The sequence below is a fragment of the Notamacropus eugenii genome, chromosome 3 (genome assembly GCF_028372415.1).
Source record: "Notamacropus eugenii isolate mMacEug1 chromosome 3, mMacEug1.pri_v2, whole genome shotgun sequence".
In the NCBI taxonomy this organism is placed as follows: Eukaryota; Metazoa; Chordata; class Mammalia; order Diprotodontia; family Macropodidae; genus Notamacropus; species Notamacropus eugenii.
Genome location: NC_092874.1, coordinates 220,415,232 through 220,440,006, shown reverse-complemented (window position 1 = coordinate 220,440,006; position 24,775 = coordinate 220,415,232). Strand labels below are relative to the sequence as shown.

Sequence of the window (24,775 nt, the reverse complement as noted above, 5' to 3'; positions counted from 1 at the left end):
CGCCCTGGTCTTCCGACCTTTCAGGCCGGGTTTCTACCCACTGCACGCGGCTGCCCGTCTGCAGTCACGGTGGGTGGATGATCGTGCCAACACACAGCGTTTGGCCAACTTTTATTAAGGCCCACGTGGCGCCGAGGGGAAGTTACAATGTAGCGCCTCCCTCTCGGGAAACTCCCAACGGAAGTCCCTGCTGCAGTCCGGTACCTAGTTAATAGCCGGCGCGGGCTCCGCGGAACCTTCAAAAGCCCGCGAACCTTTGATCCTCTCTGGCTCACCCTCCCACCAGCTTTAACGGCAGAGAAACGATCCGTTCCAGCCACCCCCACCCCCACTCCCACTCCATTTCCTCCCAGGGCAACACCCTCCCAGGTCTGACGGACGTGAGCATTCCGCCAATGGTGTGGCGGCACCCTCCAGCCAAGGAGCCAATCGACCGCTAGGGGGCGGGGCCAGCTGAGCTAGAGGGCGGTGGGGCGCCACTTGAGGACTAGCAGCCAGGCCGTAGAGGTAAGATGGCGGCGTCAGCTGGTTTACTCTTCTGGTGGCCGGACGGCACCTTTGTCTTTCTCCTTTCGGCTCCATCGGGGGCCGAGACTTGAGCTTAGGTGGCGGCGACCTTTGACGGGGCTTTAAAATTTCTTTTTTTCCCATACCTGGCCCATCCCTCTTCGAAAAGGATTCTGTGGACTCCCTGATCCCTGGGTCAAAATGGCGTTCGCTGGAGTCTCCGTGGGCAGGCTGGGGTCCGGGTGGGGGGAGGGTCGGGCTCGGCAGGGGGGCGGGGCAAAGCCGCGGGGAGGGAGCCCGAGGGCGCGGTGCTGGAGCCGGCCTCGCGAGACTGGGGAGGGCGGGCGAGATCCTCGAGAGCTGGCTTGGTTTTTTTCTTAAGAAAGGGAGCTGGGGAGAGCGAGGCCCGGGCAGCCGAGCCAGCGCACATGCGTGGTAGTGGAGGCCCCTCGAGAAAGGGAAGCCGCGGGAGAAGCCGAGCTCTCGAGTAGTTCAGGCAAGACTCCGGGGGCTGGCCCGTAGTAGGCCGGCTTGGGGTACGTGAGACAGGCTTTGACCTTAGTTCTTTTTCTTAAAAGGAGAAGCGCTGCTTCTTGAGTTGTGAATGTCGGGGCTTGGCTGGGAGTGGGGGAAGGGCCACGGAGGCGGCTTGGGCACCCTGACCTCTCCGCGTGCGGTGTCTCCCCTCTTCCCTCCGCAGGTGTTGGTATGAACAGAATTCGGATCCACGTCCTGCCATCGAATCGGGGGCGCGTCAACCCAGTGCCCAGGTCCCAGGAGCCGCTGTCTTGTTCCTTCTCACACCGCCCATGCTCCCAGCCCCGGCTCGAAGGGCAGGAGTTTTGCATTAAGCATATCCTTGAAGACAGGAATGCCCCTTTCAAGCAATGTAGCTACATATCCACCAAGAATGGGAAGAGATGCCCCAACGCCGGCCCCAAGCCCGAGAAGAAAGATGGGTTTGTGGCTTTTTGTCTGTTTGATCGGGCTTCGTTTTGGGGGAGGGTTTGACGAGGGAGCGGTGTGGGGGTTTTTCCGTTGTGGTGCCTTGGGGTGTAGAGACGGCGAGCTGAAGGCGGTGGGTGCTGGCTTTTCTAAAGTGACCCTGGAGCTGCTGAATGTTTTATTAGGCGAGGTAGAATGTTTGCTGTGTCTCAAACTTTTGTTAATAACGAGCCCATGTGACTAACGTTGTCCGTCTTTGTGTGTGTCTTACCACCGGGGTAACCTTCACTTCTTACGCTCGTAGAAAATAAGGTGAGGAAATGCTTTGAACTCTTTCCCAGAAAGGTGTTATGTAAATAGTGAGTCACCTTATGGTAAGGAATTTGTAGTTAGTTTGGAGAATTTATCTTATTTTCCTGTACAGGCTTTGTAATCCACTTGTTACATTTTTACTCAGTGTCCCTCATATATAGGCTGTAGGTAACGTATAGGGGTGGCAAGCTGAGTAAAAGAAGCATGGCCATGTTCTTGAGACACTTTTAGGTATTTTTCTTCAAGATTGAACCAGATGATCCTCAGGTTGGTATTGGGAAAGTGTGAATGACATAACTGATTGCGGTAAAATTAAGTACTGTGCTCAAAATGTTTATTTATACATATATACACATACATATTTATATATATAGATAGTACCTTATTTGCGTATGTTGCTAATGCTAATTATCTTTAAGACTTTTTTCAGAAGTTATGATCGAGATACCTTAATTGTTGATCTTGATAATCTCATCATCTGTATCAAAACAAATGTCTTTTTTCTGAGTCTTCATTTATTTGCATAGATTCAGCCATATAGTTCATTCAGTCTCTCCTTTGATTAGTTATTTGCATTGGCTATTGCGTAGGGTTTCACTATCATGAGGTGAAGCTAAGTGATCTTTTTGAAAATTAACCTTCTGATTTTTTTCTTCATTGCCATATATTTTTCTTTATTGTCCAGAGGCTTGTACTTATATTAGTCCTTGAAAATTACCTTACCAGTCATTCTCACCCATAGCATAATTCTATTGAGAAAATATTTTTTTTTAATTGCAAAGGCTTAACTTTGCTCCCGCCCCATTCTGAGAGCTGTTACTTTTAGCTTAGCATGGAGTGTTGTCTGAAATTGTAATTACTAAGAACAAAAAGGAAGTATTTTACAGGTATGCTCAAAGCAGGAAATATCATTAAGGTGATTTTTTTTTTTTTAATCAAGGAATGGTGAAGAAGGGGGTTGGAGAAGGTGGAAAAGTATTCTTGGCACAAAAATTACAAGAATGCAGTAACAAACTAATGTGATGTTCTGTGTAAACACCAGGTTAGATGAAACAGTGTTGTGGGGCAGTTAGTTACATGGAAATGATGTTATAAATGGGTCACTGGATGACTCAGAAAAAGTTTGATGAATTTTAGTGGGGATTATTTATGATGAATTAACTAAAGTTACTTTGCAGTGATTTCAGGGCAGTGTTGAACATCAGTTCATCAAGAAACATTAAGTTTTTCTATGTGCCAAGGATTGTGCTGAATATTGTGGATGCAAAGAAAGGCAAAATTAATCCCTGCCCTTCAGAAATGTACGTTTTAGTGAAGACAACATCTAAATAACTAGGCACCTAGGAGATATTTACTGTACAGAGTAGATGAAAGTTATCCCAAAGGGAAGGGACCAGTAGCTAAAGCATCTGAGAAAGGTCACCTAAAGAAGTAGGGCTTGAACTCTGTCTTAAAGGAAGCCAGGGAAACTAAGAGGCTAAGGTGAGGAGACAGTATTCTAAGCATGGGGAACAGTAAGTGCAAAGGCACAGAGGTAGGTGATGGAGCATTACCTTGGAAAAACAATAAGTAGGCCACACTAATGAAAGAAACCTGGAAAGATAGGAAGGAGTCTGATTATAAATAGATGCTTTACATGCCAATCATATTTGATTCCAGAGGTAAATAGGGATCCACTGGGCTCATTGAGCAGCAAGGGGGATATGAAAAGGTCATATCAGACTTGGGCTTTAAAAAATATCACGTGGGCAGTTTAATGGAGGATGGGTTGGAATGAGAAGAGGCTTGAGGTGGAGGGATAAGCAGTCGGAAGCTATTGCAGTAGTGCAGACAAAAGGTGATGGAAGGCCCTGACTGGGGTCATGTCTGAGTGAGGGAATCCTGCAGGACTGAAGACCTTTATAGTATTTTTTTCTGTTTCATGGATCACTGGCTAGTTGGATGTGATCTGTTATTTTCCAACTTGAAGAGCATATTGGCCTATGAAAGACATATTTTGGAAAAATCAGAATCACTTCTACACTACAATGAAACATTGTTATTAGGAGTTAATAATATCCTTGCTTCTCAATCTCCTTTCATAGTGTAATTTAAGATCATTTCCTCTCAATTCTCTTCCTGTAATTAACAGTTAATTAAAATTTGAGTATCTATTGTGTGAAGAATGACACACACTTTGGGTAGGATATGAAAGGATTAGAAGTTCTATTTCATGCCCTCTGAGATTTTATGATCTTAATATGTCAAAAGGTACAAAATTTGAGAGTAACTACCAAGTAACATGTTAGCAAGTACAGAATGGCAAGATAAAAATGCTGAAATACAAGTAAGCCAATCTAGGAAGGCTTCTTACAAAATTATATTTTGAGTGAGCTTTTCTCATTCATTCGTTTAATGGTACTATATTAGTACCATTGTACTAGCTGCTGTAGGGGATGCAAAGATGCATTACACAGGTGTTTCCCTCCAAAAGCTCACAATTTAGTTCAGAAGAGTTTGTGCACATGCATACATGCACGTACTGGGACCCCAAATCTTGGGACCTTCTCTTAGTCCTCATCCTTCATCTCTGCAGCACTGACGCTGCAGGATGACGCTGCAGCATTCACACTACTTTCTGGGTTTCCATAGCACTATCCTCTTTCTTGGATTTCCTCCTGCCCTATCTAGCTGTTATCTCTCTGCCTTACCCCTAAACTGTGAGGCTGCCCCAAGGCTCTGTCCTGGATTCTCATTTCTTCTTTCTATATACTTTCAGTGATCTCATCAGCTTTTTTAGGGATCAATTATTTCTCTGCAGATGATTCTTATATCTGTTTCTCCTGAGCTGTAGTCTTTGTGTTAGCAACTAGACATTTCTAAATGGCTGAGAGGCATATCAGATTCATGTCTAAAACAACTCATTTCCCTAAAACCTAGCTCTCTTCTTGACTTCCCTATTTCTGGCAAGGGCACTACTATTCTTCTGTTCACCCAGGTTTGCCATCTCATTACCATGTCTGGCATATTATCAGGCCTTGTTAAGTGTTGTTGATTAGTTGACTGACTCTCAATTCTTTACTGTCTTTCAACATTCCCCCTCTCCATTCAATTGCCAAGTCTTGTTGATTCTACCATTATAACATTTTTTGCACCTATTTCCTTCTCCACTTTGATGGCCACTGCTGTAGTCAAGGTAGGTGGTAAGATGGACAGAGTGCTGGGCTTGGAGTCAGAACTTGCTGTGTGACCCTGGGCAGTTGTTTACCTTAGAAGCTATTTCTATAAAAGTAATGGAAGAAGGAAATGGCAAATCAATCCAGTATCTTTGCCAGGAAAACCCTAAGAGGTGGACATAACTGAAAAACCCCAAGGGTAGGAATGGAGGGCAAGGTTTTTAGTGTCCAGCTTGTTAGGCCACACTTAAAAACAAGAAAAAACTATTATTCTTCATTTCTAAAACTTGTCATTGCCAACCCACACAAGCAGCTTTGCTCTGTTCTTTACCCTCATTTGCTTTTTTATCTTTGTTAATTAGTAATGTTCCTTTAGTTATATACTCTTTTAAAATTATTTTTGTCCTTATGTCTTCTTTTTGTCTGTTCATCTCAAAGTCTAATTGCATCATTCAGTGTTGATGGAACATTATAATTACTTTTCTTAGCCTATGATGATTACATTAGGTGATTAATCAGTTGAAAAATACTCTTTCAGGCTCAACTCTCCATCCATTGAGCTATCTAGCTGTCTCCTTATTTTATAATAGTAGCTTGAAGTACAAACAGGAGAGACCTCACTGTGCTTTCATTTAAGTGTATACAAATAAGTATAAAGAAATTTAATAAAAATGAATATCAGGTATATGGAGAGGGTACTGTAGCAGTTGGGATGGGGATTGAATAAAGCTTTTTGTAGAAGGTAATGCGTGAGTTGGGATTGTAGGGGGAGTGCATTCCAGGAAAGGAGGATAGTCAGTACGCAGGCATAGAGATGGGACAGAAGCTGTGTGAACAGCAGGGAAAGGACAAATTTGACCAAATTGGACAGTGAGTTGGAGTAAGGTACAGTGAGTCTGGAAGAATGGATTGTGGCTGGATATTAAAAGGTTTTAAGAGGTAAATGGACAAGTTTGATTTTTATCCTAAAAGGCTATAGGGAACCAGTGGAGTTTAGTTAGTATAGGAGTGACATAGTGTGCTTAGGGAAAGCACTTTGGCAGCAGTGGGGAGGATAGAGTTGAGTGGGGTAAAGGTAGGGGCAGAGAAATAAGTTAGGAAGCTTTTGCAATAGTCCAGGTTGAGAGATAGAGAGGGCTTGAAGTAAAGTGGTTTTGTGTGAGTAGAGGGAAGAGGTCAGATTTGAGAGCTGTTGTTGAGGTAAAAGTAGCAAGATTGGGCAACCATTTGGATATGTGAGGAAAAGTGAAGAGTTATGGATATCACTGAGATTATGAACCTGAGATTGGAAGAATGATGGTGCCATTAGCAGAAATCAGGATGTTTTGGAGGAGGAGTTGGTTTAGAGTTTCAGACAGGTAAGAGGAAAATTAGGAGAGAAGTGTAATGTGAACAAAATCCAGAGAGGAGCCAGTGTTCAGGGAGTACTGGGTCTCAGTGTTTTTATCAGTATCAGATGTTGCAGAGAGCTGTGAAGAATGAAATTTGAGAAAAGACAAATCAGATTTGACATTTGTGGGTAGGATGGTCTGATGATTTTTAAGTTTTTTTCTCCTTGACCTATTTTCCAGGTTAGTTTTAATAAGAAATACCTTACGTTTCCTGATATTTTTCCAGTCTTTTGATTTTGTTCTTAGTATCATCTTTGTTTTAATCCAAATTTCAAGGAATCTTTTATTTGAGTAAGGTTTTGTACCTTCTGTATTAAGTTATTTATTCTCCTTTCCCTTTGTTTCCTTGCATTTCATTTATATACTGTTTTGTGAAACTCATGCTTCATTACTTCCAGGAATTCCTGTAGAATGTATGGCAAAGCTGATTTTCTTTGAGACTTGGCTTTGAGGTATTTATCATTTGTCTAGGATTTTTCCTAATTATTGCCTTCCCAGTCCCAGCTCTGCACGTTCCTGAGTGGGGTTGTCAGAGTCAACAGCTGCAGGCTCCCTTGGGCCATCCTTGGCTATATCCTGGTTTCTTAGGGGCATGAAGAGCAGGGGATACTCCAGTGCTCAGGGGCTCTGAGGTTCCTGACACTTTGTCTTGGAATTCCAGCAGAGGCCTTTAAGATCCAGAACTCTAGAATATCAGAGATCAAGGAGGAGCCTAACTCTTAAGAAGTCATAACAGGAACCTAGGTGACATAGTTTGAAGACTAACCCCTCCATACAAAAGTGCAGCAGCGATCAAAACCTGGTCCTGCACAATTTTAAGAACTAGTTCTAGAGAGCGGAATAAACTAAAAAAGGCACTGACCAGCGTGAAAATTGTACTTATAAGATCTAGAGATCTACCAAAAAAAAAAAAAGAGTGATTCAGCAATTGCATACAGAGATTCAAAGGAAAAAATGGATTTTCCACAGGGACTACATGTATACCTAGAATAAATGAAGCAAGAGAGGGGAAAAAAATTCTGAATTAAAACCTCTGAAGGCAAGAATTGGAAGGAGGAATAGTGAAATTAGAAAGTGCTAAACCTTACCCAAGTAATGAATTTCCTGAAAATCAGAATAGACTAAAAATCTTAGGAGTATAAGTAAGATATGTTAGAATCAAATCAAATCAAAAAAATATCTTTTTCTGTCAGAAGCAACTGACTTGAAAAATAGGTTAAGGAGAGAATTGTTGGACTCCTAGAAATACCACAAAAAAACCTTAGATGCTGTTTCAAGAGATAGAGAAAATCATCCGGATCTAATAGAACCAGAGGGTACAGTGAAGATAGAAATAATACAGTGACCACCTCCTGAAGGAAACCCCAAAGTAAAAGTCCCAGCAGTGTCACAGCCAAAATGCAGAGATTTCGCTGTCACATAAAGTATAATGTGAGCAGAAACAAGGAGTTCAGATACCAAGGAACCAGATAGTCAGGACCACACAGCACTTGACAGATTCTGCCCTAAACAGAAGATTTTGGAATTCTATATTCCAAAAGAAACAGAATTATAATCAAGAATAACTACAAAGCTGAGTATAATCCTACGGAGGGAAAATTAAAAATTTAATAGAGGACTTTTATGAGTTCCTGATAAAAAGATTGGAGCTCTGTGTGTGTGCATGTGCTCCTGCGTTATGTATATGTATATATGCGTGCATTCATGCATACCTTTAGTAGTTTTGTAATAAGAGTTCTGGAAGAGGCCAGGAATAGTTAGACGTGTTTGGTAAGGAAGAAATTGGTGAGCATCTTAGTGATTTGGCAAATTTTCTTCTGAAATAAATCTATAAGGCTAAAATGTATATAGCATACAGAGAATGGTGTTACATGTAGAAGGCTATGTATAATAATAATCAGAATTTAAAACTTTGTTAAAATGGTGACTAAGTAGTTTGGTCTAGTGTGTTTTTTTCGACGATTATAATTTTTTTCCTTTAATATTTTCTTTTTTCAATTACATCTGAAAACAATGTTTTAACATCCACTTTTAAAAGATGTTGAGTTCCACATTCTCTCCCTCCCTCCTCCCCCCACCCTGAGAAGGTAAGCAATTTAATATAGATTATATGTGTGCAATTATGTAAAACATTTCCATATCAATCCTGTTGTGAAAGAAGACAAACAAAAAGCCACAGAAAAAAGTGGAAAATAGTATGCTTTAATCTGTATTCAGACTCCATCAGTTTTTTTTCTGCATATGGATAGCATTTTTCATCATGAATCCTTTGGAAATATCTTGAATTGTTGTATTGATGAGAATAGCTAAGTCTATTCACAGTTGATTAGCGTACCCTATGGTTGTTACTGTGTACAGTGTTCTCCTGGTTCTGTTCGTTTCACCTTTCATCACTTTGTCTAAGTCTTTCAGAAGTTATTCTGTTTGTCATTTCTTATAGCACAGTAGTTTTCCATTATAATCACATACCACAACTTGTTTAGCCACTCTCCAATTGATGGACATCCCCATAATTTCTAATTCTTGCCCACCACAAAAAGAGCTGCTATAAATATTTTTGTACAAATAGGTCTTTTTCCTTTTTCCTTTTTTTTAAAAATCTCTTTGGGATATAGACTTAGTAACGGTATTGCTGGATCATAGGGTATGGAGAGTTTTATAACACTTTGGGCATAGTTCCATATTGCTCTACAGAACCATTGAATCTGTTCACAATTTCAGTAGTGTGCTAGTATCCCAATTTTCTCACATTTCACATTTATCAATTTCCTTTTCTATCACATTACCCAATCTGATAGGTGAATTGGTACTTCAGAGTTGTTTGAATTTGCATCTCTCTGATGAGTAGTGATTTAGAATGTTTTATCACATGACCATAGATAACTTTGATTTCTACTTCTGAAAACTGCCTGGTCATGTCCTTTGTCTACTTATTAATTGGAGGAATAACTTGTATAAATTTGACTCAGTTCTCTATATATTTGATAAGTGAGACACTTGTTTTCCTTCTAATTTTGTTGAATTGGTTTTGTTTATGCAAAACCTTTTTAATATTATAAAAATTATCTATTTTACATCTTGTAATGCTCTCTTTTTTGGTCATAAATTCTTCATAGATCTGACAGGTAAACTATTCTTTGCTATCCTGGTTTATTGGTTTTACTCTTTATGTTTAAATTGTGAACCCATTTTGACTTTACCTTGGTATACAGTGTGAGATGTTGGTCTATTCCTAGTTTCTGCCTTACTGTTTCCTAGTTTTCCTAGAAGTTTTTGTCAAATAATGATTTCTTGAAGGACTGTAATTTTCAAGGATTTATTCTAAAAGTTTTAGAAGCTGCAGAGATAACTTTTTCTCCTTTCTTGTTTTATCTCTCTAGTGTGTCCTTCTGTGCAGAACATGCCCGTAGAAATGCCCTGGCACTTCATGCTCAGATGAAGAAAAACAACGCTGGACCCATGGGTGAAACACTTTTGTGCCAACTGAGTTCATATGCTAAATCAGAACTGGGCTCCCAGACCCCAGAGAGTAGTCGCAGTGAAGCCAGCCGAATCCTGGGTAAGGGTTTTCTTTTAGAGTCAAAGTCGGGGTGGGGTTGATAGAGAGGAAAAAAAAATTGAGCTCATACTACTGGTTTGGTACCTTGCACATAGGCTAGCAAATAATTTGGTAAGAATTTAAAGGTTGATTTATTAGTTACCAACTTTGAATTTGAAAAGAGGTATCATGCTGAATGTGATTAAATTAATTTTCTTTCATGCCCATTTCATTAAACTAATGAAGGAGCAATTTTTTAATGCTTTACTTAGTTTTGTTAAAAAAAAAAAAAGTCAGTTCAGGAGACAGTCATTACTTAGGAAGTTGGTTTTCCTGTTTCATAGTGTGTCTAACCTATTTATATGATTTGATATTGAGTAATCTTTCCTTGACTTTAATCTAAATGTATTTTTGGTGATTTTATTCACTCAGTTCCAAAATAACCTACAGTATCAAAATTCTAAATAAGATCTTTATATTTTGTGAAGTTTGGGTTGTTGTTTAAGTCATTTAGGCCTTTTGATACTACTGTTGTAATGGAATTACAGAGGGAGAATGTTTTAATAACTACATTCCCTTTCTTGTCTCAGATGAAGACAGCTGGAGTGATGGGGATCAGGAGCCCATTACTGTGGATCAGACATGGAGAGGTGATCCTGACAGTGAAGCTGATAGCATAGACAGTGATCAAGAAGACCCCTTAAAGTAAGTTGCAGCTCTATAGTTTTTGAATGTTTTCTGTAGTTAGTGACAGTTTTCTTAACTTTAAGGCAGGCCCTACCTTGGGGCCACTGTTATAAAGCAGTTACTTACTTTTGAGAACAACTTGGTTCCTGAAGAACAACTATTTCTCTTTGGTACTTTCCACTCAGATCTTTAACTATTGTCTATTGAAGCATTTTAAAAAATGTACAGAAGAGAACAAAAGAAAGACCAGAAGGAAAAACATAAGTAGAACAGCTTTGAAAGTTGTATGTTGAATTTATTACATACTTTGGGACATCTAGGTAGCACAGTAGGTAAAGGATAGGATTGAAAGACAAAATGATTCTGCCTCAGAAACTTAACAGTTGTGTGACCGTAGGTAGGTTGCTTGAGCTTCCTTTTGGTAAACTGGGAGTAATAATAGGATCTACCTCATTGGGCTGTTGTGAGGAGCAGACTTTTATTTTACTTTTTTTCGACTAATAACTATTAAGTTTCTCTTCCCAGCCACCAAAAATGATAAAAAATCTCCTCACAAATATGCATAATAGTCAAGCAAAACAAGTTCCTTCATTGACTGTCTCCAGAAATGTATGTCTCGTTCTTCATTTTGACTTCTTCACCTCTGTCAGGAGCATGTGCTTTGTTAGTTAGCTCAGCGCTTCAAAATTGTTTGTCTTTATGATGCTGTTATTATGTTGTGCTTACTTTGCATTAGTTCATGTGAGTCTTCCTATGGTTCTCTATATTCATGTATTGCATCATATTTATCTTTTCTTTCATTACATTCGTGTAACATAATTTGTTTTAGCCATTCCCCAATTGAAATGTATCTACTTCATTTTTCTTTGCTACTACAAAAAGTGCTATACTATACTAAGCCTTTTTTTTTTTAATAAATGGAGAAACAGTATCAAAGGCTTATAAAGATCTTGAGGGTGTTAGTGAATATTTTATGATCTCATCCATCTTGGAGTAAAAACATAATGAAAATTCAGGAGGTAATTATGGTACACTAGGTGGTGCAATGGATATTGAGTCAGGCTCATCTTCATGATTTCACATCTGACCTTGGACACTAGCTATGTGACCTTGGGGAAGTCACATGTTTGGCTTAGTTTCCTCATCTATAAAATGAGCTGGAGGAGGAAACGGCAAACCATTCTAGTATCTGTCAGGAAAACCCCAAATGGGGTCATGAAGAGTTGGACATGACTGACAAGATAACAGCAGTAAATTGTGTTAAAACCTGTTTTGTGGGGTTGCAATCTGTAGTATCCACTTGCAAAGTGGGTTTTTTAGGGGGAGATGTGTTTTTAAAACTTTTTTCAGAAACTAGAAAAGCTTATTATCCATTCATGGTAATTAGGATGCATGTAAACTACTTGACAATATAGTAGATTCCCAAAAAGTACCAAAAACTAATGATTCTGTCTCCATAAACGTATCATACAAAGAGTATAAAATTAAAAGGTGAAAAAAGGAAATATTATCATCTAAGCAACTGGAAAATTGCAGAGGCTGTGTCTGGCCAAAGAAGCTGAGCTAGGCTTTAAGGAGACTCATAAAGTCATTGCTATTTAATCTATTAAATCACTTATTAGTATATTTTTAAAGATTTACATTTGCACATCATAACACTAAGACAACTAGAAATTTACAGATTTCAACTGAAGAAGACGTTTTTCAAGGGGGAATTTTAAATAAGATGCACATTTTGAATAAACTCTATGAAGTTTGCCAAGTTTATTTTAATGTCCACCTAGAGTATTTCCGTATAAAGTGTTTATGTTCCCTCTGTATACTGAACCTGGTGCTGCAAACCACATAGAACTGTCTCAGTGGGGTTTATTATTATTCTGATGACCACAACCACATCTTGAAATCTTTTGATAATTTGTACTGCTTTGATTATAGTTGTTACCTATAAGTCCATAGCCATAAAACCATAAGAGGAGTATTTGAATTTGCTATAACCCCTTGCCCTGGCAATATACTTATCCTTGATTCAAAAGTTGTCATAATTTTGATTCCAATTTTGACTTTGATCTTCCCTGTCATCACTATTGCTGCATCTGCCATCTTTTCAGTTTCTTCTGCTTTAGCCTCGTCGACTGCCCCCAGAGCTGTACTCCTGCCACTGGCATACTTACTTTAATTGGACTACCTTACATTTACTTTCACCAGTATTAAGGAATTTCCTTTCTAAAATCTTAACAGGATCTTCTTTAAAAGGGATGAATACAAACTGCCTTGTTTTGTTTATCTTTGGGTCCATTGGAAGTTTGATGGATTTGATATCTCCAAAGTCTCTGAGATACTTCTGTATCTCAGAGATTTTCTGTAAACTTGTATTTTATTTTCTGTAAACTTGTGGATTAAGTCTTCTAACAAAGATCCTCTTCACGGAATCTTTTTTTTTTTTTCACAACCATAAACTTTTTTGGGTTCAATTACTTGTCCATCTAAGCTGTATTCTTTGATCTAAAACCATTGCAGATTCTTTAAAGAGGATAAACCTCAAATCCCTAGATATTCTTGTATTAGAGATCATCTCTATTATGCAAACACCTCTAGACTTGGTGAAAGAGTTTTTCGAGTCTTTTTTACTTGTTTTCCAACTGAGGCCTCTTAAAGACATTTTTCCTGAATCTTCCTCTTTATTACTGATGTTGATCTGATATCCTTTGGGTCTCTGGCTCCTGTCTTGGGCTCTGGCCTTGAAACTTTTTTGGTCCTTGGTTCCTCATTAAGAGTAGTTTCACAGCCATTCTTAGTAGTGGCTGCTGTTAATTGTTCATCTGTTGCTTCAGACATGGTGGCCTGACAGTGGTGATGGGGATGAGTCTCAGGATGTTTTGCTTGTGTTCTGTCCGAGGCCACCTACAAACATTTGGCAGGTGGTGGTGCAGACCTCCTATTCCTCCTACTCCTTTCTACCTGGCTTCACTTTGGCTGCCTCCTTTTTCTTTTCTTTTTTAAATTAGAGAAGACTACTTCATAAATATGTCTGACCTTGTCTTGAGCAATAGACTTTTCTACCATGCTCTAGAACACTCAGTAACCAAAAATTAATTAAAAATCAAATGCGTAATGAATCCAAGGTGTTTCTGGCAGTGCTTGCCCTGTTACATCATATAACTTCACTGCAGTCTTGGTCTTGAACACACAGCATATGTATTGTGTTTGCTATCAAGCCATGTAGCACCAGTGAATGCTGCAAGACAAAAAGGGGTCCCTCTAGAATACTCTATCCCAGACCCCTTTAGCCCTGGAATTCACACCTTGGGGGGAAGTACCTTCTCTAGCCCTATGGGCCCCCCCTGATTGGATAACTCCTCTCAGAGGGTGACCTGCCAGCTGTCTTTTTATCCCTCTCAGGAATTCTCCATCATGCTCCCCCCTCTTTTCAGGGCAGAGACTTAGCATTTTTTTGCTTATATTTGTGTTGCCAGTGCTTGGCACAGTGTCTGTCCTATGAGCTTACTTTGTATTTAATAAATGCTTGTTGGCTGGTTGACTAATTAAAATGACACAACCATTCAGATATAGAGATATAACATTCTTCTAGTCTAGCCTCTCCATCTGCGGGCCCCCCCCCCCCCTTGCTGTTTTGTCATTCTACCCATTCTATGCTTGGTTACTATTTTGTTGCAGACATGCTGGCGTCTACACAGCTGAAGAGGTGGCCCTGATCATGCGTGAGAAACTGATTCGTTTACAGTCTTTATACATTGACCAATTCAAACGACTTCAGCATCTTTTGAAAGAGAAGAAACGTCATTATTTACATAATCGCAAAGCAGAACATGAAGCTTTAGGCAAGTAATGTGCCAACCTCAACAAGTTGACCCTCCTTTCCTGAAATGTATAGTAATCATGATTAGTCTCATTGCTTTTTGGGGCATATGTGACAGGGAGAATAATTTGTAAAAAATATTTTAGTTCCTCTTTGCCAGAAGTTTCTGTGTTTACTGCTGGTAGTTTAGGGTCGTGTCCTCAAAAGTACCCTAGGGTGGCATCAAAGAGGGTATATTTTTTGACTCATATCTTTCCAGGTAGTAGCCTTTTGACAGGTCCGGAGGGACTTTTAACAAAAGAACGTGAAAGCTTGAAACAGCTGAAATGTCTTCGGCGCTACCGCCAACGCTATGGTGTGGAGGCCCTGCTACACAGACAATTAAAAGAACGCAGGATGCTGGCCACAGATGGGGCTGCCCAACAGGTACTTATTGCTTACTTAGGAGTTAAATTTACATGTGGTTACCATGGTCAGTCTTATTGCTCTGTTCTTTAATTTTGGATATCATATTTACTAATACTTTTATTATGACCTTTGAAACTATACTTTTCGTAAAATAGAATCTGTTGCATCATGGTATCTTTGTTCCCAAATAAGAAAATTCAGTATCTAAACTTTGCTATAAAAACAAATTGGTTTGGAACTTGATTGTGATGTAACATTAATGGGCTCTGTTAGGCCATGATGGGTAGGAAGATATGGAACAATTCTATTTTTTAACTGGACATTACTTAATAGCATTATCATGTACTCTTTTTTCCTTTTTCATGAATGAATGAATGAATAAAAAAGCATTTATTAAGTTCTTATTAAGTAAATAGAAAAATGAGATAGTCCTTGTTCTCAGGGAGCTCACATTCTAATGGAGACAATTCATGTAGCTTCTTTTGTGCAGGAGGATTCAAACTTCTGTAACTGAAATTTTTCATTTGTGCTCCCATTTTTTTTTAAAGGTTATTCCCTGCTGTGGAGATAGGGCTCTTCAGCATATATTTCCTCTTTACATGTGTTGTAGTAAGACAGGTGGAGTCCTCTAAGCCCTCATTTTCAGTCTTAGAATATTATGGTATTTGAGTAGCCTTTGAACTGAGTCTCTGTACTTTCTTGCTTTGTTTAAATAATTTAGGTGGAACTTGTAGTAGTAGTGTGTTTTTAGGGAGGTGGAGAGATAACTCAGTTTCTATTTTATAATTACAGAAATGTGTCAAGGGAAAATGATAGGTTACATTTCACTAATGCATTACAGAACTGGTTGAATCAGTATCATAGACTCTTAGACAGTTGGAAATCATTCTCTTTGGTCGTTGGAGAAAGGATAGCCCTATTTCAGGATCCTTAAGTTTCTTTTATTTCAGTTTCTAGAGGACTTTGTTTTAGCATTTTTCTCACTCTCATGTACCTGTAGTTTTTCTTTCCACTAAATCCTTCCCATTAGTCTACAAATAGACAAGTATATCCAATCCTAAAAAATATTCCCTTGATCTTACTTCAGCTATTTCTTTTCTCTCTCCTGCTAAACTCCTTGGTAAAAGAGCCAACATGTAGCAATGGATGGAACACTAGACATGAAGTTGAGAGCTAGATTTGAAACCTGTTTCAGATGTTTACTGGTTGTATAACCATGAGTAAATAATAACTTTTACAACCTCAGGTTTCTCATCTGTAAAATGGAGATAATGCTTCAAAATATCTGCTTCACAGGATTGTTGAGATAAAAGCACTTTGTAAACTTTTAAGGAACTATAGAAATGTGAAGTAGTTGTTTTAGTAATAAACCTTTTTTTTAACCTCACTATCTTGTCAGTTCCTTGAACTTTTAACTTCTGCCCCTACCAGTCTGTTGAATGAAACTACTGTTTCAAAGGTCGTTAAGGATTGTATGATTTTCAGTGGAAATCATAGTATGATTTCAGTGGAAAGAGCTCTGCATTTGTAATTGTTGGATATGAATTTGAGTTCTGGTTTTGTACCTTGCCACAAGCAAGTCAGTTTCCTTTTTGGGAATCAGTTTCCTCATCTGTAAAATGATTAGATGGCCTCTTAGTTCTTTTATGACTCTGTGACTGTGACTTATGTGAGCACCAAACTCAGTGGTCTTTAATAATACCATACTGTTTTGTTTTTCCTTTTATCACTCTAATCGCTTCTTTGTCTCCTTAATGTCAGTGTTTTCCTAGAGTCTATTCTTAGCCCCTTGTTTTCATTGTTTCTTTGACAGTCTCATTTATTTCTGACTTCAATTACTTCCTCTTTGTTCCCAAAGAGATTCCCAAATATATATTCTAGTTCTGATTTTACTTCCGATTTGTATTTCTAACTGCTTTCAGTTCCTTTCTGCCTACAGCTCCCACCAGCACCTCAAACTCAGTATATCTAGAATCTAGCTACTTATCTTTTCCTCTAAATTTCATCTGCTCTATTCTTTATTTTTCTTGTGTCACAACCATTTGTTATCCCCCAGGTTTGTAATCTCGGGGTTATTTATTGCTCATCCCCTCCCTCCCTTTCATGTCCTGCCAATTCTCCTTCTGTAAACTTTCACATCCTCTGTTCCCAGATGCAGTGGATAGAGTTCCAGGCTTAGAATCAGGAAAACTCTTTTCCCTCTGTTCAAATCTGGCCTCAGACATTTACTAGCTGGGTAATAGGCAAGTCACTTAACCCCTTTTGCTTTAGTTTCTTCATCTGTAAAATGAGCTGAAGAAGAAAATGACAAACCACTCCATTATATTTGTCAAGAAAACCCCAGATAGGGTCACGAATTATTGGACATGACTGAATGACAGCAAAACTTCTGTTGCTACTGCTATTACCCCTAGGACAGGCCTTCTTTATGCCATATTTAAACTACTGTGTGTAATAATGGCCTAACAGCTTGTTATGCCTCTGTGGTCTTTTAATCCATCCTTCATAGAACTTTTCAGATAATCTTTTATTTTTTATGGATAGATCTAATTGTGTTATTCTTGCTCAAAAATCTAATGACCCCTTCTTTATCTACTTAGTAGAAGTCAAACTCCTTTGCCTAACTGGTCACAATTGAATTTTTCTAGTCTTATCTCATTTTCTTGCTATGTACTCTGGATTTCAGCCAAATTGGGCTATTCTGGCCTCCTAGACTCTTCCCTGCCTCCTCCCACCTTTTAGACCTTTGCTCATGTTTACTAGGCCTGGAATTGCTTACCTTTCTACTTTTTAGACTGTTGAATTTTTGTCCATACTTTCAAAACTTAATCTAATTATTACCTTCTTTATGAAGTCTTTCCTTGGCCTCCCTTTGTCCACGTGATGCTTTTTATTTAGTCCTGGTAAGCAAATCAGTGATATGATTACCTGGAAAGTACATGCCAGTTAACTGCCCTACATATCTATTTACCATGTTACTGTGTCTCCTTAGACTAAAACTTCCTTCCCTGTCCGCCAATTAATTTCCTGTGTGTGTTGTATTCCTTAGTCAGAAGATAAGTTTCCTTGTGTCTCAGTCACCTTCAGGACTGTACATTCCAGTAGGGATCTTGTGTTTATGAAGTTTGTCTTGGTGTTCTAGGCATATTAGGCCCTTAGTGTTTATTGAATAAGTACCTTAATTGACCTTGGATTTATGTAGTAGAGTCTTGTAAGGAGAGACAGTTTTTTGTTGAATCTGATAGACAGCAGTTAAAACTAAAATCTGAAAAACTTGCATGTGAAGCTTTTTCATAGATCTAAGATAAGTAGCATTTAAACCATTTTAAGACTTAAAGGTAGCACTTTAATTACATTTGAAAAATGATTAGGCATGTGATAGAATTTGAGACACTGCTTTCTGTACCAACTGAAGCTTTTAATTGGTCTTTTAAAGGAAACTGTAAGGATAAAATAGAATATTGACTTGAGAAGCATAGGTATGAGTCTCCTAATGCCAGCTTGAATGGTATAAAAATGTATTTCCTGTTTTGGTCATCTAGATTCATGTATTTGGAGGATAAATTTGAGTCTCTTTGCCTGCAGTTTTAGAACTCAGAAAAGGTATAAAACTACTATTGGGTGAAATTGACCAAGAGTAAGTGTTAATACTTGCAGCCATGTATGTGTATGCTATATTGTCCTTCTCAGGTTTAAAAGATGAGTTATAAAAAAAGCATGAATGAAAGTAGCTTATGAGTGATAGCACATGCAATGTTTTCTGGTTTTGAGAGATGCTAATCTTCAAAGTATTGCATTTTAACCTTGGTGCTGAAATTTGACTTAATAGATGAGCAATGAGATGGAATGCTTATTGGCTTGGAGACCTAAATTTTTTTTTTGGCACTTTTACTTTAGTTTTGTTTTATTTCAGTTTGATGTTAATTCCATGCTATGTTTTGGTAAGAACAATACACATTCTGTTTCTGTGGCTTCAGTCAGATATCGAGTAGTACAATTAATTTCAAGTTATACATACTGAAGTTGAGTGAGCAAAATACCCCATACTAGTTTAGTGTAAGGATACGTTGGATTTTGTGTGATCTTGGTCAATTAACTTGTTTGGTCTAAGTTTCCTTAATCTTCTTAACTGAATTTGGACAAGATCTTGAAAGGTCTCTTTCATATCTAACATTTTATGATTGTATTTCAGAGAGAGGCCAAACATCTTAAACAAAGGTGACATTGAAAGAGTGTAGATTAAGAACTATAGAAGATTGGAACAGCTTTGGACTTTAGTAACTTCTTTACCTCTGTAAATAGTCATCTGTCTTTTTTGGCTCCTTAACATGGGTATTCTCCCAGAGTTTGTCCTTAACCCTCTTTTCTTCTGTCTACATTGTCTCTTTGGTAGCGTCATTCATTTCTGTGGCTTCGTTTACTGCCTTCTTGTTTTCAGAGAGATTCCCAATTCTATATAGATTTTTTAGTTCCTGATTTGTTGGTTGAGATTAAACTTGCATTCTTTCTCACAAAAGAAGGCATTAATACTAGTAGTGTGCATAAATAGAATAACATAATTTTTAACCATATTCAGAATTTTTAAGTGCCTGGGAGGAACATTTCATTTGGTTCATAACTGAGAACTTCCATTTTATGTAATTTTATTTTATCTTTTATTATGATAAATTATTTTCTTGAATGATCCATTCTTTCTTCTTCATTTCAGGCACATACTACTCGTTCCAGTCAAAGGTGTTTGGCTTTTGTTGATGATATTCGTTGTTCCAACCAGTCTCTCCCGATGACCAGGCATTGTCTGAATCGTATGTTTTTACCTTATCTATTCTGCTTATGATTTTTCCAGATGGAGTGAGCTTTAGTAGTTACCAGTTTTCTTATTTTCAAGATTTAAGTTTTCCATTGGCCCTGAATCAAGACCAACAGTTTGTTGGAACTGTTGGTTTCAAACAGGAGCCTAAAGAAATGTCATCCTATGGTCTTCTGGCCATTTCAGAGCATTATAGGGAATGGCCAGTTCATTAGGAAGAAATATTTGAATTATTGGAAATGAAATGATCTGTGTATTAATAAAATAGTTACTCCTTTTTTAGTAGAATGCTGAACCAATTATTGAATGGTTAAATTACAGCATAAAATCGTTGTGGAAAGATAAAAATCTCTTAGGTGACATTGAATTTCTTCACAGCTGACTTAGAGAAGCCATTTGTCTTTATGTCTTTGGGAATGATTGATAATAATAGCTAATCAAGTTGTGTGGAATAGAACTATCATATTATGTATATAGTACTCATCTTGTTGAGAACTTCCTGCTCCAAATTAGGAGATAGATCTTTTTTTCTTTTGGAGTTTGATCGTTCACTTCCCAAAGGAATTTGGAAAATGGGCCAGTGAAACCATATTTCCCAGTGTGCTTCCATTTTTAACTTTTTACCAGAAATTCTTAGCTAGGTTTTAGACTTTTTCTTCTGACAATGCACTTCTAATTTTATAATGGAAATATTTGGGGTGGAAAATTTTGCTTTACAGTTTTCTTTTATGTGTAAGGGACAAACTCTGCTTGATGCTGCCTATTTGGTAAAGGCTATCAGGATTTATTTAAAAATTGAAATGGGATGTAGAACTTGGAATTTGCTTTCTGTAGTCAATACCCCACTACTTTTTTAGCTGCCATAGTCCTCTTTTAACAAGAAGTTATGCACTTAATTTTAACCTATGTGCTTAATTTCTTATCCCCTAGAAATATGTGGCTGTCTTTGGTTAAGAGTTTACTTTTTTCTTTTCACTCTCCTGATGGGGAGCAAAAGGATCAGCCCAGACCTTCCCTCCAGAAGTGTGGCAGAGCCCGCCCCTAACATTTAGTCTAAAGTCAAGAAAATAGGCTGGAAGAATAGACATTACAAAAGAACACTACTGTAGTGGTAGTTAACTATTATGATGGCAGACATGCCCAGGACACAAAGTCAGAAGAGAATGACTTCTAACATTTATAATCAATGCCTCAGAGGAAACCATAGCTTAGACTTAATTAGAATTTTTGGAAGAGATGAAGCAAGAGTTAGAAAAAAGTTTAAAAAGTAGAATGAAAAACCCGCGAGGAAAAAACTAGAAGAGAAATGAGAGTGATGGGAGAAAGAATTGGAATGGGAATTAAAAATGCGGCACAAGAGGTACAAAATTTTGCCCAAAGAACAAATTCTCTGAAAATTAGGATGGACCAAATGGAAACCAGTGACTTCATGAGGCAACAAGGAATATTAAGACGAAGTCAAAAAGCTGGGAAAAAATGGAAAAATGTAAAGTATTATAGGAAAAACAGCTGATTTCGATAACAGATCAAGGAGAAAAAATTTAAGAATCAGTGGACTATCTGAAAACCATGAGCAAAACCAAAGCCTAGAAATTCGTATTTTGAGAAATCTTAAAAGAAAATTGCCCACAACAAGAGGGCAAACTGGCAGTAGAAGGAATTCACTGGTTACCTCCTGAAAGAAACCTCAAAATAAAAACTCCCAGGAACATCATTGCCAAATCCAGAGCTTTAAAGTCAGGGAAAAAATACTGCAAGCAGTCAGAAAGAATTCAAGTACTTAGGAACTGTAGTCAGGCTCACAAATGATTTAACCTAACTGCCACTATTACAAAGGAGTAGAGAACTTAGAATGTAGTACTCTAGAAGGCAAAAGTATATGGGCTTACATTCAAGAATAATTTCTCTAGCAAAACTGAGTATAATACCATGGGGGGACAGGGGTAGGAATAGGCCATTATTGAAATATAGGACTTCTGGGGTAGCTAGGTGGTGCAGTGAGTGGATAGAGCACTGGCCCTGGAGTCAGGAGGACCTTAAGTTCAAATCCAGCCTCAAACACTTACTAGTTGTATGACCCTGGGCAAATCACTTAACCCTGATTGCTTCATCAAAAAAACAAAACCCAACAAAAACATGAAATATAGGACTTAAAAATATTCCTGATAAGAAGAGCAGAGCTGGGGAGAAACTTTGAAGTTTAAACGTAGCAGTAAGAATAAGTATAAAAAATATAAAAAAGAAGTATGAAAAGGAAAATACATAATAATAAAGGACTAAACAAAGATAAATGGCTTATATTCAGATATGAAGAGATACCTGTTCGCTTTGAACCCTGATCTCGTCAAGATTTATAAAAATTCACTTGGACAGGGACTGGGTATGGTTCTGTTATGTCCAGATGTTCTTAAGAAAATATAAACTGGAGGGGTGGGGGAAAAAAAAGAAAGGTTAGGGAAAATTGTCTTACATAATTGGTGTGCACAAGTAAATATCTATACAGGTAAGGAGGTGTGGGGTGTGGCTGTCACTTGAACCTTACTTTCATCTGAACACAGCACACATACATGTAGCTAAATAAAAAATCCATTTCATTCAACAGCAAAGATGGAAGGAAAGGGGGGAGCAAGAGAAATTAGTTGTTTAAGGGGAGAGATTATTTTTAACCCAAACGTACTGAAGTTGGTCAAAATTTATTAGAACTTTTTGAGGTGACAAAGAATGTGAATCTGAAGCAGTGCCAATGAATTTGGGAATAAATAATTGAAAACAATAACTATAATCAGGTTGTGATACATAAATATGAGGAAATACTATTGTGCTGAACTTTTATCAGTACAGTGGTCTACCAGGATTCCAGAGGATTGATGGGGAAACGTGTTCCCCCATCTCCTCATTGAGTGATGAAGGAATCAGAATGAGATAGCACTTTTTGGACTTGGACAGTGTGGACATTTGTTTTGATTTACTATACATTCTTAGGATGGATTTTGTTTTCCTTGTGTTCCAAATTTGGGAGAGGATGAGGAGAACCATTGGGGTGGGAAAGTGAGAAGGCTGTTCTTGGCTAGCTAAAGGGAAATACAGTATTCTTTTAAAATGCAACACCTTTAAAAATTCTGTATTTTTTTATTGATATCTTGTTTTTTTTAATCACCTCATTTTTTGAGAATTCCTCTCCCCTTTTAACTATCTAGCCAATTGTTCCTTAAAACAAAGAATAAAGATGAAAAGGGTTTAGCAAAACCATCTAACATATTAGCTCTGCATTATGTATGTATATTCCACATGGCCCACTGCAAAAAATGGAGTGAGGTACATTTTCTCGTTTTTCCCAAAGCCATGCTTGATCATTATAATTTTACAGCATTCTTTTTGTTTTCTTTCTACTTAAATTGCTGGAATCATTTTATGCACACCCTTATGCATAAATATTTATGTATTTTTTTCTTGATATTGCAAACTTTGCCTCAGTTCATATATATTTTTTCTTTTTTCAATTCTTCATATTCTTTATTTCTTATTGTGTAGTAATATTCCATTATATTCATGCATTACAGTTTATTCCCCAACTATTCAGCATCCACTTTTTTTCAGTTCTTTGCCTAGCAGATTTTTACATGTTTCTTCAACCTCAAAGAAGCTGATTCTTGAATGAACTTTCTGAAGTTGATTTAAATATAACAAAATAAATTTTAAACATAATAGAGTTTTCTCACAGTAGTAGTGAGAGTAATTAATAGTAATATACTTCAAGTATCCTAGTTGTGAATAGGTATGAATTATTGCTTCTGAATCTTGTCCTGTTCTTTTGAATTTGCATCTTTTCCTCTCCTCCATAGTTTTACAGGGGGAGAATTAGAAGAAAGACAAGCTGAGATGAAGGAAGAAAATCCCTTTTGTCTATGCTAAGAAGTTAGCTATACCATCAATTGTTGTGTGTATGGAATGCAGATATGATAGGGATCTTGCCTTTGGGGTATTTATTTTTTATGTAGCTTGGAATGACTGATCAGATGAAGAAGAGTCATGCATTAACAGCACTTTTTTGTGATTATGATTATAAAATCACAGAAGCATTAAAACTTTTTTAAAACCATTTTTGTGTTTTCTGGTTATTTCACTCTAAATGGTGTAGTTCTATACTGTGGAGTGAGGACTTGAGCAGAGTGAGTGAACCCATCCTCTTTCTCAAATTGAGGAATTAGAGTAAGTGGCTTCTGAGGTCCCTTCTACGTCTAGATCTGTAATTTCGTGATCCTTCTTTTCACATTCTCTACTTTTGGTAACTTAGTTTTAAAAGACAAGTAGTGTTCTTGTGCCTTGCAGATCAGTAAGCATGCGAAGTGGATGTTTTTGTCTTCGTGTAGCATCAGTAAGATTTCTGTCTTTTTTAACTGGTTATTTTTTGATGGAAGAAGACAGAGTGGTCTTAGTAGACTAAGATTTCAGGTGTGAAGTTCAGGACAATAAATAATTTCTTAACTGATTGTGTTGAAAGGGAATACTAGAGAACCATTTGCTGGAATTAAAAACTCTAGATTTTTGTTAATAGATTTTATTGGGCTAGAATCTTTTGTTGGGGTAGTAGGGAAGATGCAGTTAAATCTGTTGCTATTCTAGATTTTTGTTATAAATTTTAGATTTTCTCATTTTAAAAGTTTGGGCATATAGAGTGATGGTGTTACTTAAATATCATGATCTGTGAAATATGGCAAATTTTAGTGTGATACAGCATTTAAAAAGTATTATCTAACTCTTCTTTCCAGACCAGAAGTAGAGAATATGTTAATGGATTTTTTGAGTTAGAGCTGTAAGGGAGTAGTTAGTCTTATGATTGCTCTGTTCTTCATACAGGCAAAAGAAGGGGAAGAAGGTGCCTATAACCTGCTAGCACTCAGAGCATAAGCAAGTTCTCCTATTTATATTTCTGCTTAGGTTTGTCCTTCAAGGACCAGATGAATGTGGAATGTGATTTTTTTTTTAATCTTTCTGCGTTGTTTTTTTCTTGAAATGAAATAAGTGAAACTTACTTCAAACCTTAAATAGCTATTATTAGCTATTAATATATACCATATGTAGTTAGCCATTATTCTTGCTAGGTCTAGTTATTAATAAGAATTGCTGCTTGTTTTTAGATAAATTTAAAATGAAAGTTTTTGAATTTAGCAGGGGAGCACCGACTGGGGAAAAGAGCTTTGTACA

The 24,775-nt window shown here is 37.7% G+C and overlaps 1 protein-coding gene, 1 non-coding gene and 1 pseudogene across 10 annotated transcripts in view; 2 read left to right on the top strand and 1 right to left on the bottom strand.

Annotated features, from left to right (window-relative positions):
- The first annotated feature begins 420 nt into the window (after window positions 1-420).
- KANSL2 (KAT8 regulatory NSL complex subunit 2) overlaps window positions 421-24,775 on the top strand; it is a 38,956-nt gene continuing 14,601 nt past the window's right edge. For 2 of the 9 annotated variants that reach the window (XR_011977134.1, XM_072654522.1), the window contains exons 1-7: window positions 421-507; window positions 1,208-1,466; window positions 9,691-9,869; window positions 10,439-10,553; window positions 14,211-14,374; window positions 14,612-14,778; window positions 19,469-19,565. Coding sequence is in view for 5 of the 9 variants with exons in the window: in XM_072654522.1 (XP_072510623.1) it covers window positions 1,216-1,466; window positions 9,691-9,869; window positions 10,439-10,553; window positions 14,211-14,374; window positions 14,612-14,778; window positions 19,469-19,565 (973 nt within the window). In the remaining 4 variants the exon portion in view is untranslated. Of the gene's footprint in view, window positions 508-816; window positions 1,044-1,112; window positions 1,467-9,690; window positions 9,870-10,438; window positions 10,554-14,210; window positions 14,379-14,611; window positions 14,779-19,468; window positions 19,566-24,775 lie in introns of those variants that run through there. The other 7 variants (XR_011977137.1, XM_072654525.1, XM_072654523.1 and 4 more) reach the window with 6 other exon arrangements.
- Window positions 12,302-13,598, bottom strand: LOC140531072 (heterogeneous nuclear ribonucleoprotein A/B pseudogene; annotated as a pseudogene).
- LOC140497922 (small nucleolar RNA SNORA2/SNORA34 family) lies at window positions 19,663-19,797 on the top strand. The gene has a single exon (XR_011964925.1). It is a non-coding gene; the product is annotated as a small nucleolar RNA SNORA2/SNORA34 family (small nucleolar RNA).